This window comes from Camelus bactrianus, chromosome 7, assembly GCF_048773025.1.
Source record: "Camelus bactrianus isolate YW-2024 breed Bactrian camel chromosome 7, ASM4877302v1, whole genome shotgun sequence".
Taxonomy (NCBI): Eukaryota; Metazoa; Chordata; class Mammalia; order Artiodactyla; family Camelidae; genus Camelus; species Camelus bactrianus.
Window position 1 is genome coordinate 48,246,873 of NC_133545.1, and position 15,429 is coordinate 48,262,301.

At 33.1% G+C, this 15,429-nt stretch overlaps 1 protein-coding gene across 2 annotated transcripts in view; it reads right to left on the reverse strand.

The window, feature by feature from the left end:
• Window positions 1–360: 360 nt before the first annotated feature.
• ITGB8 (integrin subunit beta 8) overlaps window positions 361–15,429 on the reverse strand; it is an 82,499-nt gene continuing 67,430 nt past the window's right edge. For both annotated transcript variants that reach the window (XM_010967184.3, XM_045504455.2), the window contains 5 exons: window positions 12,719–13,124; window positions 10,116–10,341; window positions 8,926–9,029; window positions 5,792–5,955; window positions 361–5,696 (listed from right to left, as the gene is read on the reverse strand). In XM_010967184.3, coding sequence (XP_010965486.1) covers window positions 5,574–5,696; window positions 5,792–5,955; window positions 8,926–9,029; window positions 10,116–10,341; window positions 12,719–13,124 — 1,023 coding nt within the window. In that variant the 3' untranslated portion in view covers window positions 361–5,573. The remainder of the gene's footprint in view (window positions 5,697–5,791; window positions 5,956–8,925; window positions 9,030–10,115; window positions 10,342–12,718; window positions 13,125–15,429) is intronic.

Sequence of the window (15,429 nt, forward strand, 5' to 3'; positions counted from 1 at the left end):
GGTATGGAAGGGGAAATAGAGCAATTAGAATGGCCTCAAATCTTTATCATTGGCTCTACAATTTTCCAGAAGTAGTAGCTTTCTGGAATTATGTAATGTCTTCTACCAGTGACAATGTAAAGATTTTATTACACTTCCTAGTGTGACGATGTGCTATTGTCTGGCAGTGCTGAGGATCATGTAGCACACAATGATAAATAAAGAAGCATTCTGTACATTCTGAGATCTTCATATTTTTTATTTTAAACCAAAAATTTCATACTAGTTAAAACCTACTTTTAAACAGAATGATGTATTAATTAAATGTCTTGTCATAACTGTTATAAGCTCTGTTAGAAAAATAAACATCTCACAACAAACTACAGTGTCAGCTGTTTAATAAATACATAAACCAATGTTAGTAGTCAATCAGAATTATATGAACAGTTTCATAGTATATTATGTGAAATTACCATATTCCCCAATCTTCTGTGTCATTTAAGGCAATTTAAATTTATGTATAATTCAAAGTCAGAAATAATAATAAACTTATTTAATGAGAATTTGTTTCTTTCTTAGAAGTATTTTATATTCAAATATTTTAACTTAAAAATACACTCTATATTAAAATTCGTTTTTTACAAAGGCAGGACTTGTTAAACGAAACACACAGGTTGTATTACTGATAATTTAAAAACATTTCTAATTTTCTTGCAGAGGTTTAAAAAACTTTAGTGAAGTAGCTCATAAATGTAGAATAGTTTTAAAGTTAAATATACACAAAATGAATTTCTACATTAATATGTGCAAATTAATTTTCTTATAATTTAGAATTAAAATATTTTATATTCAATATTCTTAATAAAGTCTATGTGCCAGACTTGTCATTATGTGGAATTCTTATTAAAATCACATTTATCTGTGGTAGAGTATAAGTGTTCCTTACACAGATCACACATTTTACATCCTTGATGACTGCAGTCTTTTTTTTTTTTTTTTTTTTGAATTGTTGGGTTAGATGATTTTAACTGAAGTAGGTTATGGAGATTAGAAACCTGATTAATAGAGTTAGCTTAACAAGATAAATTCTATGCAGGAAAGTAATCCAGGTAGATAAAAGAGTAGTGTTATTACTCTCAGGTATTTCATCAACAGCTGCCCAGATAGTTGAACAATTGTTTCGTATAAGTAAAATAATTTAACTATGCAGTTTTATGACAGTCATTACATAGACTTGAAGGTGATTTTATCTGAGCCAAAGAAAAAAACAAAGGAACAAATGATAAAGAATAATAAAAATGTAGGAGGACGTGAAGGGAAAGTTTTCCTGCAGCACTGATTGGTTGTATCATATTTTTCTCTTGTCATTAATATAAGACATACAAGATGCTGCAAAATCTAAATCTAATTATGATGGTTTTATGTAATATTTTTCCAGTTAATTCTGTTGAAAAGTGAGATGATCATATGAAAGTATGCTTTAGAAAGGAATACAAAGAATAAAAATTTGTTAATAGAACTGGAAGAAATTTACTCATTGTCAATTAAGTTAGGATTTGCTGAAATTGTTCCCACTAGCATAAAGTATAAATAGGAGGCTGGAAGCGCTTTTATAACCTAAAGGTCTGCAAGCTCTGAGCTCTTAATCAGATAGTAAGGCTCCATGTTGAGTTGTGTGTTTTCCAGGTGTACTGAAAACTGACTTCACATGTTATATCATAAGTGGGTTCTCAAATATTTATGAGAAATGAAATGTCCCTATACCCATGAACATTTAGTGCAAGATACATTAGTGTAATATTTATTTAAGCACAACTACGAACATGGCATCTCAGATGCCAACAATTGCAAGATAGATGACAATTTCAGAAATGTTAAATTAAAAAAGTGGATGTCTTAGAATCAATGAATAGGAACATGTATAATTAGCTGCCCATAATAAATTTGTCATTGAGAAATTATAAGAGAAAAGGGAAACAATCTGAAAGAATGCTGGTTTTATATTTCTTTGAAAATATATCTTAGTTTGCATCACATGAAATGGAGTTTTTAAGGTCAATATAAATAAGGACAGTTGTAAGTTAAATGTTAAGAGTAAATGAAACAGAATACAATATGCACATGATTGAACTCCCAAGTGTCTATATTTCACTTGATACATTTATCAAAATATATAGATCTCAAATCCCTTAAAACTGAAAGAGCTAGAACAGTTGTGAAAATTAAAAATTCTTAGTTTTTAATGGGTATGTCTTTGTTCAGTGTATACATTCAAATCAGTTTTAAAATCAGTAAGAGATGTTTGGAAATACAGAACTTCATTATATCATTATAGTCAGTTATTTTTCACAATTAGACTTTTAGGGCATCCTCTTAGGAAAAGTGAGTGGAAAAAACAGGAGTAGGGAAAGGAAAGAAAAGCCCCTGCATCTAACTTACTATACCAGTACCAGAAGGAATAGAATTCTATGGAGAAAAAAATTTTGTAGTCAGTGAAAATCATATTTCAGTGTCTTACGGATGCTTGTTGTCATACATAAGAATATCTTCAGTGGAGATTAAGTACATAAAAATACTTGGAATTTATTCTTTAGTAAAGTGTTGCATCTGATGCATCTACTAATTTTAATTTTTGAGTGTTGAAAAATTTACCTCCAAAGAAATATTTTAACCTTAGATTTTTAAAATCTTTATAAACCAAAGCTAAATTGAACACTAAGACATAAAGTTTTAGTGAATCTTTGAGTGTTGCAGAGAATATTTATGACTTCAGAACTATTAATATAATTTCAGAAAAGATATCAAATGCTTATAAATCCATGTATACTGCAGTGTAAAGATATCTCCAGAGAAGTAAAATGTGTAAAGTTATATTGTAGTGTATGTATGGCACACTTCTAAATCATTACATAATACTCCAGGGCACAGAAATGCTGTTGTACCAAAAGTGTTGTTCAAGTTCTTAACTTTGTTAACCATTTAAAGTTTCATTACTTGCGTTTCATATCAATGAATCTTAAAAGGCTCCTGTGGTCATATTAGTTGAAAATAGGCTCTATTTACATAAATTATTTAATCTAAGAATACCCTGTTTTCCCTTACCTTTTAATTAATTCTAACTAGTCAAAAATTAATTCTCTTCTCACAAGGAAAATATCAATTATTCAAGTAAATATAAGCTCTAATATCTTTAAGAATTAGATCTTTAAGTAAAAAGAGAAAGCACAAGACATCACATGCATGACTACAATCATCATCTAGTATTGAACTGCCTGTCAGGAAGTTTGTCCCTTCCTATAATAAGAGCCCTGGTCCATTATAAATTAGTGCAAACTAGTGAGAGTGTCAAAATATAATCCCTTTATTTTAAGCATTTCATTTTATTGTGCTCTTTTGGATAATTCAGCCCACATGAAAGTTTATAAACATCATAATGTTCATTTTTTAAAATTTCAACATTTTAATGAATAGATGTTTTCCACTTTTTCCTTTTTAGGGTGCTGTCAGTTATCCATTTATTTTCTTTTTTTATAAAAGGATGGTACTTGTGACAGGCAGTCTGCAAAATACAATTTTTACATTATCCTTGGTGATCAAAGGTATTTTATAAAAGTCAGTCACAGTACTGAATTATGTCAATGCCCCCAGTCTCTCATTTGGGGAAGGAAATGTATTTCAGCCTAGCATCATAATTGCTTGGCTGCAGGGGACGGCTCATGGAGCTGCTGTTTGTTGGCTCCATATATTTTTAAAAATCCTTTTTAGGATAGAATATAGAGTGGGTTTAGTCTTTATCAAAATGCAAATATCTGGCACTTCGATTAACTCAAGTGCTGGAAGACAGCAAATCTGGGAAGTTAATTATAAAAAACATTTTAAATAAATTCCTTTGTTGCTATAGGCAAAACTCTGCACTGCACATGGGACTGTTGGACTTATAGCCAACAAAATCAGACTAAATAAGTCTATAAGGATATGGTGATTGTGAAGAAGTTCCCATTGGGGAAGACAAATTCTCATAGCCTCTGTATCAAGCTCTCAGGGTGAGCACCGAGCACTGTACAACTTGAGGGGGCACTGTTCACACAGGTATGGTGTGAATGGCTTTCCCTCTAGTTAGGTCATGCTTCGGTCTCTTAGAAGATCATTAGCAGAAAGACTGAAAGGCAGTCATGGACAATTCTGTTTGAATTACTTTTTTCTGCTTTGCTTCGAAGTTTTCTCATGCCCATGTAGTTAAGACACATTTAAAAATACCTGCCAATTGAATATTTTAAAGATTCAAGAGGTAGTATGACATTGTTCAGTGAACACTGGCCTGGCAATAAGAAAATAGTTCTCTTCGAAGGCTGCCACTTAGTCACTTGGGGGTTTTTGATAAATCATTTAAACTTTCCAAGCCTCAGTTCCAAGATTGACTAAAAAGGTGTATTAGCTTATTTCTAAGATATTGTCTATCCTCCCCAATTGTATACTTTTAGAATTCTGATGAGTGGGGTTGAGATGATTAGGGAAAGGATGTCCTTAGACTTCATCAAAGGGCAAAATAATATATCTTAACATAGCTTTTAATTTGAAAAATGCTGCTATCTACCTTGAGTAAGTATTGGAGAAAACTCATTCAGAAGTGTGGCAGTTTGCTTGAGGAAGAGTTTCTACATACCTTGTGAATGTCAACCTGATAATTAGACTAATGAAATGGTGAAGTAATCCACCCAGTTTATCAGGTAAGAAGACATAAAACTCCACATCTGCAAACAACGAAGCTGTTCCAATTTTGATGTTACTTAACAGTGTTCCTTTTTAATATTCAGCTTCTTAAACCAGTATTCTAATAAAGTGACATTGTATTATTAGTTTTTTTTATGGCAGTAGTAACTTAGCACTTATTAATCCAGTCATCTATGACATATATAAACTTATTCTATAAGAAAGAGAATGGAACTATAGTGACAAAGAGGAAAGAATGTTCGAATTAGTATCGATCTTAGAAAAGAAGAAAACATAATAACACATGCATAAAACTACAGTTTCAAAAGCAGTATCCCTCAAGATTAAGGTTTTATCTGTTCATCTCTTGAATGAGTAAAACACGAACTATTTATTCATCTAACTGTTCTTGTCTATTCACTGCCAATTGTTGAAGTGTTTGACAGCATTAGTATAACTGCCTTATTATTTTTGCTATCTGCATGTTTGGTGCAAGGATTACTATACCCTTGTAGTGACTCAACGTCAAAGCTATCTCACAGAATTGTCTCTCTGGGAAGTGTAGGAATGGTGGGTACCTGTAAAGTGTAATCAGTGCTCTTCAGATGATCTACATTCTATGCTGATCTAAATAAGTTATATATTACAGTAAAGTGCTACAATGACACTAGTATCAAACAGTAGTAAGACATTTTTCTCTGAAAAATTCAGCAGCAATATAAGTCACATGATGATGAGGATGCTTGTCAGTATTCATTCGTGTGACAACCAACAACTGGCATGACCTAGAAAATTTGTCTCCTCCTGTGACTTCTAAAATTACAATTTTTAGGAGCAATTATTAAAAATCCAGTTTTCTATAAAGTACTTTTTAAAAAATCTTTTTAGTAGTTGCACCTGAAAGTTTCATGTGCATTTAATTTGCTGATATCCATTTTTATTTCTTCAGGTTTCTCACGTCGGTAGGTTACTGCTCTTGTGCAAACACTTTGCAGAATCAGCTTGTCCTTGATGGAGAAGAAATATTGCCATTAATTAAGAAGCTAATTATTGAAAGTAAACAATAATAAACTGATAGTAATTCTTTTTAGAATTCACTGACCTTTTTTGAGGCTGATACCCTGTAATCTGCTGAAGACTTAATTTTATTACTATTCCATTGGAGTATCACCTGTCTAATGATAAGGACTTTAAGCAACCCAATCAAGAATGTAATTATGAAGATGATGAAAAATATTCTTAGATAGCTTGGGCTAGAGAAACATTCTGTAATGAAACAAACAAAGAAATGGGTTAAAAAAACAGAATGAGTAATTCAGAAGATTCTAGCAAGTAAACAACGCTCACCATCTAAACAGAATCAGAGATATTTGCAAATCTACACTTTCAAAACAGAGGACTGCCATGATTCAAAAAGTAAACTCTCTAATTTTTATTACATATTTATTATTAAAATATCTTCAACAGAAAATTCTCCTCAGAAGAATAGCCACAGTTAAGGTATTCAAAAAGATTATTTCTTTGCAGCTTGATTCTTTAATTGTTATTTAGTAGAATATGTCCAAATCCCTTAAATAAATATAATTTTATCCATAACAGAGAAAGGGACAGTTTTTTTTCGTGTGTACTCTTAATCACAAAGGGAGAATAGGATTTAAAAATTACTTAACAGCTCCGTTCCTTAGCATATATTTGTCTTATGCTTACTCTTCATTTGTTGCACATCAGTAATGGAAAATAAACATCTGCAGAACCTAAAGCCAGTACTATTGTAATAGATGGATAAATATTTCCTTTGAAACTGCAGTGTAAGTTTTCATTATTATTACACATACCTTCTCTAGGAAATGGGCGTGTCCAATTTGGGACAATACCCAAATCTCTTTTCTCAACTTTTGTTAATTAATTTTTCACTTGTCTGTTAATCAAATCTACCCTCTTTTGCTTCTAAAAATTCCACTGTGTGTTTTTTCAAGAACAAATAAATACTATCTGAAAAAGGGAATGCTGTGTTAAGAGCAGGGGCATGCTAGGTCTCTGTTTTAGCACTAGATCTTTGGCAAACTCTAGTTGGAAAGTCTACAGGCTCTGTGGCTGCCAGAGGTATTACCCTAATCTAAGAGGAACATGGTTGCACAATACACTAGTATTCCACAGAACTCACCCGCTGCCCCAGACTCACAAAATTATCCCTTGGTCTAAAGAAACATGTGTTTTCCACCCACTCTCCAGGCTTTGGGGATTTCACCTAAATGTCTTAAGGTCTCCTTGAGAAGAACCTTTTGGAGGGGCCCTGCCAAGGCTTAGAAGAATGATCACCCAATCATGAGTGGATTTGTGTCTGAATTCCCAGGGATGACCAAATGTACTCCTGAATAAGTCAAGAACTCAGTAACAAGGGTAAGGGCTTTTCTCCATGTGGGAAGACTTAGGGCCCAGTTTTCTCTTGGTCATAATAATAAGTATGGTTCCTTGAAAGAAAGGGTGAAGAGAGACTGGATGACTACTCACTGAACTAGAAGCACCACATGCAAGTACAAGTCTCCCTTTGTTACAGGCCTCACACATGGAGAGAATCCAAGATGCTCTATTCAGAGGTGGTGCCCCAGGTTTGTAACATGCATGCCTTTCATCCTGACGGATTGTCATTTCTCTTGATTAACTTGGAACTACTTAATCAGCAAAGGGGTCGCGTGTCTTGATCTCATACTGGCTTCTCTCCTAGTAGGAGCTTAGCCAGAAAGACCAAAAGGACACCCTTTAAGTGTGATCAAGTAGATAGATAATAGATGTGGCTAACAAATGCCGTTTCCCTCTCCTTGCACAACTGTGAGTGGGAGGGAAGCCCCCTAGCTACTAATACAAATATTTCTAAATGAGTTATGATGGAGGACATTTTCAGGGCTCAAATCTGCTTGCATTTTTAAATGTCATTTTGGAGAGCCAAACATTTAACCCTGGCTATGGCTCTTTTTTTAGTTTAGGTCAAGAAAGGGCTTTTCCTAAGGAGCTTTAAGGGAATACTTTTTGTGACCGCACTTCAGTCCGAGTAGGTTTGTTTACTTAACATAATAAATGACATGTTGACAATAAAGGCTCTATTTATTAGAAAAGGCTCTTGGCTTTCTGGTGTGATTGCTGCAGCCCCAGCTGGCAGCACATGGGCTCTTTTCAAAGCCAAATTCATTATGGGCTAAGATTAGTGTAGATGCAAGCGATGAGGGAAACAAAACTCTAGAGAAAGATTATTTTTCTGTGCAATCTCTCTACAACCTGGAATTATTCTTATTGGTTGGAGGGGAGATTAGAAATAATAGTAGCAGTATGTTCTCAGTCAAGACGCAATTTCAAGCTTTATTTCTAATGCATATGTAATACCTTCTACCTGAACAAAACAGGGTGCTGATTTTGGGGTTCTGAAGAACTTTTGTCTTTGAACACAGCTTTCACATGTTTCTCCCACTCATGTATCATCTTTTAATTTAAAATTATTTTCATGTTCACTGGCTTATTTAATCTCATACAACTCTTGATGCCAGTATTATTATCTTCATTTTACAGATAAGGAAACTGAGGCTCAGGGAAATTTTGTAAGAGGGCTGATATTTCTTAGCTACTAGGGTCAAGTGAATGTTTTAAGCCAAGGTTCTCAAACTGCAAGTTCCATACCCTTTCCATTGTGCCACCTTTATAATCATTCACCCCTAAATTATATTTATTATCAGAATGAAAAGTACCAGGAAGGAATGGCCCTTTTGAACTGAAGTACTTTGCAGAAGCAGATCATTGCTACTTAGAATTTTTTGGCTTGACCTGAAACATGAAAGTAAATATTGGTTTGACATGAGGAAGGTATAACTGGAAGCAAATTTGGGTTATAGAGGATAATTATGGCTTCATAGACTTGTCTCTATGGATCTATGTCTCTAACGGTGAAATGGACTCTACATAGAAAACTATTCTTGACTCACTGAGGCCTCTCTAGAAAATCTGTTAGGATACTTTCATGGAGGTACACAGCTTGGGAATTTAGCTGGGAAGTTGAGATGGGAGAGCTGGCAATTTTGCCAAACGATGGCAAATATACTCAGGTGGTTTTATAGAGTGCCATTTCTGAGAGATTGAAAACATTTAAGCAGTGAGTTTTTCTTTAGGATAGTTGATTATGGGCCCTCTTGAGGAACATGATTCTCTACAGATACTCTTCAGTGCTTTGGTTATTAAACTTTTGTTTACCTGGTGTTTGGTCCACATAATGTTCCTTGAGAGCACATGAGGTTTTACACCGATCAAATATAGCTTGAGACAGATTGTGAGGGTGAAGGCATTGCACACAATTCCTGTAAGGACAAACAGAAGTGAAAACATTTAATTTTTAAAAAGATTGTAGCCTGTAATATTTTTTACAAGAAATAAAATAACAAAATGGGGTATTACTTTAGGAAGGCAGACTTTTAAAACTGGGAAGGAAAGCTATGACATTTATTTGTAATCTTGCTGAATTTAATACCATGGCAAAGTTGCATTCTAACTAAATTATTTTAATAATGTATAAAATCAAAATAATGATTTTTCTGTATTGAGAAGGATATCTGTAGGAAATGAATGATATTCTGACTTCAAAAATAACTAGCACAGATGTTTTAGAAGATAAATATTGTGATACTAGTAGAAAAATTTAGCGATGAATATAAAGTTCAAATTTTGACTGGGTTCATTCAAAATACCTCCATTGTTGTTCCAAGTGAGTTACATAACCAACTATGCATAATTTTTAAAATTTTACTTGAGCTACCAATCTGAGAAAGTGAATGTCTTAAAAATTTGAATAAAATAAATTGGAAGGCAAAGTGATATTTAGAGTAGTGGTCTTTGAGCAGGACTTAAATTATTATTGGAAAATTAATTCTTAGCATAAAACAATAATGCCATCCTCACTTATATCCATCACTTCTTTCTAGAATGGTTCATAGCCACCACTTTTTATCTTTAAAAGAATAAAAAAAAAAAATAACAACAGTTGACGTTTATCCTATGATTACTATACACCAAATATAAAGGTTTAGGGTTTTTTTTTTTTGCATGAACATCTAATTTAATTACTTTACAGAATTATAGCAAGGTATTATTATTATTATTATCCTTATATTCAATATCATGAAACTGAGGCACAGAGAATTTAAAAAATTTGCCCTAGATCAAACAGCTAATAAATAGTAAGCTGAGCAGCAGGCAGCACCTAAACCATCACATTGTATATCATAAACTTACAGGAGGTTATATGTCAAGTATATCTCATTAAAGCTGGGGGAAAAACCCAATAAACTTATTTATAAATGCTGAATGTTACTCTTTAAAAAAAAACCTATTTCAAAAAAGCTAAGGTTATAATGGTTATTATATGTTTGGAATCAGAAAACACATACCAGTTTTCATTGCAGGCTGTGTGACATGTGGGACAGTGTTCACAGAAGCGGCCAATACTTCTGGGATCGGTGCACTCACATCTGCCACATACACATGTGCCTCTTCCACTACACACTTGGCCCTTTGGATTGACACAGTACTGGGCGGATGCTGATGGACACTGGCACCGATCCCCTTCCCAGCCCCTGAAGCACTGGCATTTACCTGCTTCACAATCTCCATGCCCTGCAAACAAAGACACTCCAAGACCTAAGTTATTGAGGTCACTGACTTTGTGAAGCATTTCCAAACATGAATTCCCCTTCCATCTCCATGGAAACATACTGACAGTCAAGTGAATGGAAACAGCATCATTTTCCATTTGTCTGACATAAACAATGCCAGGAGTTAGGAGTGTCTATTTTCAAAGCTGTTCTATTGTAGATAATCTCCTGATATTAATCTGTTGTGCTGACAATTGTGAATTCTGCCCTGCTGCAGCTACTGCCAACTACTTGAAGGTCACTATACAGTCAGTTTTACATTAAAAACAAACAAATATAAAGAAGCTACAGAAGCTGAAGTAATGTTGATTGTCTGATTTGAAATTTGAAAAACAGGAGTGTTTGATGAATAGCTTCCATAATTTACTCTTAGTCGCTCGTTATTGCTGCAGGCCTGGGATAACTTTGAAGGTCCATGGGGCATATCTTTCTAGTGTTTCAGTTCTGCTAGTGCGATGTTTAAAGATAAGGTCTTTGTGGAAGTTGGAGTAATCCTTTCACATTTTTGGGTCATTGTTTAGCAGGTTAGTATTAAAAGCATGTATTCAAGTATGCTGTGAGCTATTATTAGGTGGTAAATGAGAGAAAACAAAAGAGAAAGCAAAGTGGTACGTGTATGCATGTTGGAGTTGAGGAAGAATAGTGGTTATCTGTAGTTAAATGGATTTTATCCTGCAGGAAGTATGGAAAATTTAATATGCTAATGTGAACTAGAAATATTCAACAGAGGATACATTTTACAGGGTTATATAATGTTTTTCAAGTTTATTTGGCCACAGACTTTTCTTCTCTTCCTTCTTCGCTTCCAGGTTTCCTCCCTCTTTCTCTTTATTGTGGCGCACCTCAAAGGGTAACTGTTCCATGGCATCTACTGTTGGATCAGCTCAGTTTGCTAAGTGTAAAACTAATGAACTCCAGATGAAACAAATGCTTGCCAGACTTGGTTCCCCATATATGGGCTGTACACCTAATCCTAGCCAGCAGACCTGTGAACATGTGTTTTGATTCTCAAAGGAGACTAGCAAAGAAAATGGTTGTCAGTCAACAGTTTGCACTTACATCCTATATACAAATAATTCAAATCAGATTCTCAACTCCCTGTGAGTCAGTAGTATCATAGTCACATAGAAAGAGCAGTACATTGATTTTTGATATTTTACTATAAACAGACTGAGAATCTCAATGTATTTGAAACTTCTTTGACAGCTGTAGGAAATGATAATCTCAGAATTCTTTCTCTTCCCTGTCCCAAACAGGATTAATACTAATAATTAGATGACATTTGAAGGTTTGTTCTAAAATCATCTATAATCCATTCTATCCAGGATACCAGGTACAGCTGAATAAACATTTGGAATATAAAATATTATGTCTATTTAATATAATAAAAAGGAAATTTGCCACCACATATTTGTGGTGTAGGCCAAAATTTTAATTTACACAAGTGTAAAAATTTATTTTTTATAGGCTTGTACAAACTTTCCATATACTTATGACAATGAAATACTGCATTTCATCAGTGATTTAATTAATATTTGTTTACCAAAACACAAACATTAAAAAGATGTTTTAACAATAAGTGGATTTAGCGTACTGACAGAAAAATTAATTCATTGAACATTTTTTGTACTAATTTTCAAATGTTGCATCTATTTTCTAGAATATACCCTCTAGGTGGCAGTAAACTGAATTAGCCAACAAGTGCTTTTGATATTTTTATTTTAAATTATTTCATTTTTAAATTTAGTCTGTGTGTAGCCTCGAGGACTAATCTAAATTTCTTATGAAACCAGTATTTTCTTGAAGAATACTGTCCTTTGAAAATGCTGTTGCTGGTGCTGTTTCAAAAATAAACTGCAGGAGTTTAAACTACTACAGATTTACAGTGCTGTCTCTAATAATGCATTAAGAATTTTACAATGAATGAAAAGTAAATTTTTATCACTCACTATCCCCTGAGCAAGATGGAGGGAGTGACCACTTATTAGAATGACTCATCCTTCTAGAAGAATACCCAGATAATAGAAAATCTGTCAGACGTTATCAGTAATTTCCTTTTCTGGTGTATGTCTTTACAAGGTCAAGGCATACTTGAAAAATAACAGTTTTTGGTTTTAATTTTTAAGTATGTCCTGTACAAAATAATTTAAAATGTAAGTATCAGAATCATGTGCTACAAATCTGTGGCTATGCCCTAATTTCACAGACTTTGAAAGTTTAAATATTAAATTCAGATTGAGGGTTGGTAATTATAAAGATGTTATTTAAATATATTTTAACATATATGCTAGTTCAGTATGTAACTATATAAATAACTGTATGTACGTATTTATACTCACCAGCACACAGATTTCCATGGTGATATGGACAAGAAAAGTCATCCTTTTCACAGTATTTTCCATATACTTTTCCAAGCTTAATTTTGTGACATAAACATTTCCCACAAATACAAACTCCTCTTCCACTGCAAACAGGTTGATCCTTGTGTGACTTGCAACTTTCAGAAGGAAATTGATCTTCATCAAAATGACAGTTATTCTCATCACATTGGAAACACTTGCCATCTAGAAAAGTTTCTTCTACACACTTTCTTTTAGGTCCTCTGCTGTCATCACACTGGCAGCTGCAGTTTCTGTGTATATGAAGTTTAGTGGTTTCATTGAAACCAATAGGTTTGATTATTGCATAGCTTTTTCCTCCTGTGACATTGCATTTTTCCATTGTAACTGTTACATTGAAAAGAACCTAAATTTGGGTAGGGGGGAGAAAATATGTTTGTGTCTTGATTATTTTTATTACCAATATTATATCTGTTAATGATACTTTGAATTAATAATATACATATTTTAGAAATTAGTATTTACTGATTCTACATGCACTGTCATACATAGACATAACATCCCTTTTTAATTTCATTTATTTATTAATTAGTAAACTGGAGGCAAGACTGTGACTTGCCTATATTGTACCAATAAATAGACATGGGTTCAAGCCTATTTGAAATGTCTACTCTACTTCTGATCATTAATTTTATGTCCTCAATTGATTTCTTAGCAAATCTGAGAGATAACAGACCATTTTTCTGGACTGAGTCCTTACAATATGGAGCTACTGAAAATATTTGGTACTATAGATAGATCAGATAAAGTCATGGGCTCTACTGCTTTAAAGCCCTGAGATAAAAAGTTGTTCAAATGAACAATTTTTCTTTTATTTCTGTTTTTTAGGGGCTCAGGCAAAGTATCAGAGTTAAATTTTAGTTTTTACATGTTAGTGGAGGAAAACATGGGCTTTCCCTGATGTTACTCAAGGGAAAAAGATTTAGGACTCCTACTTTTAGATCTTAATACAAAGTCATACATTTGTCTCAGTGGAAGGTGTTATCCACAACTGAGGATCTGGCCTAGCAGAAATTGGTTTCCCTCACGAAACTACAGAATTTTTTTCTCCTGCCAAATTTTTCTGTTTTCTCTATTTTTTCTTTCTGTACAACACAATTGGCTTAATGTGCTATTTATATTTGTTAACTACCTTATGATCTTCAGGTACTTTGGCAAATAAGATTATATTTTTTCATGTTAGACTGCAGTGTATTACAATTAAAAATATTTTGTGCTAGACTTTTTGGTTGGTATGGACATAAATTAAATAGGAGGTATGGATATATATATATATATATGAATATATATATTACGTATATATGAACAGATATATAGTGAGACCTCTCTCTGTATATATCTATATATATATCTATATGTACCTATGATAGATATAGATATATAGGAATATATAGATATCCACCCCAACCAAAAAGCCTAGCACAAATACACACACACACACAGACACACACACATAGTGATATGAAAGATCTAAATTTAGGCTTATATATATATCCATTCAGAATTAGAATTAATCTCATAATATTAAAAGCAGTACACTTAGTGTGAGACTTGAAATTTTTTTTTAATGTTAAAGATTAACAAATATGTAGGATAATGTGGTCATTGCCAATATTAATAATAGAGCAAGACTTGGAGTTTATGTAATTAAGAGGTCATATGACTCTTTCTGAAAGTCATACTGTTTATACTACTTGGTTGAAAGTGAGAGGAAAAAGGTATGTAGAAAAAGGAAAGGAAAAAGAAAAGTTAAGAAATAAGGAAAATCATTCTGCCAAAACTGATTTTGAAAGAAAGAATTACTTCCAAGAGGGTAACCCTTTCTCAGAAAGTAACATAGCACTATGTTTTGCTTGCACAAAGTTTTCTCTGTATTCAATGGAAATCAAATATTTATTTTGTAAACTCATATATAACGTCTTTTGAACAAAATTCAAGGAGTGACTATGACTATGCAGGAGCCTACAGAATTAGAAACTAATTAATTTCAAATATACAGCTTGTTAGAGCGACTATACTACCTACAGATTCTGAACTTCCCATGAGAGAAAACTATACTCTAACTAAAGAGAAAGGAAGATTCTCTTTAGTCAGTCTTAGAATCTTAGGATTTCTCACCTCTTTCAATAGTTCTTTCTTGTTTTTCTATAGCATGATAGTAAAATAATTAATAGCATCATAGAACCTTGGAGATGGATGGAAGAGGGATTAGAAATTTTCTAGTTAAAGCTATTCATTTAAAAATGAGGCAACTGATGCCTCAAGAGATAAATGACTCACTGAAAATCATTTCATCTTATAAGAATTTCCTTTAAAAGCATATTTCTGTGTGTTTACTCTCTATTGCGCCAATCTTGGGAGAAACTCTATCTCCCCTGGTCCTATTTCCTGATGCTGCTGTAATCTGGGTCTCCCTTTTCCACATTTCATCCATTTTTATTTAAATGATAACACATCTTTATTGTTCTTAACAGATTTCCCTACTTCCTCCTATATCATTATATTGGGACAATACAAGTATATTGGGACAATCACAAAGTGAAAGATATTGTAATTCTTAGCCTTTTTCAACAATTCCATCACTCCCATTCTTTTCTGTAGCTTATTCCCTTCAACTTAACAGTTACTCTGAGAATTTTCAGATTTAAAAC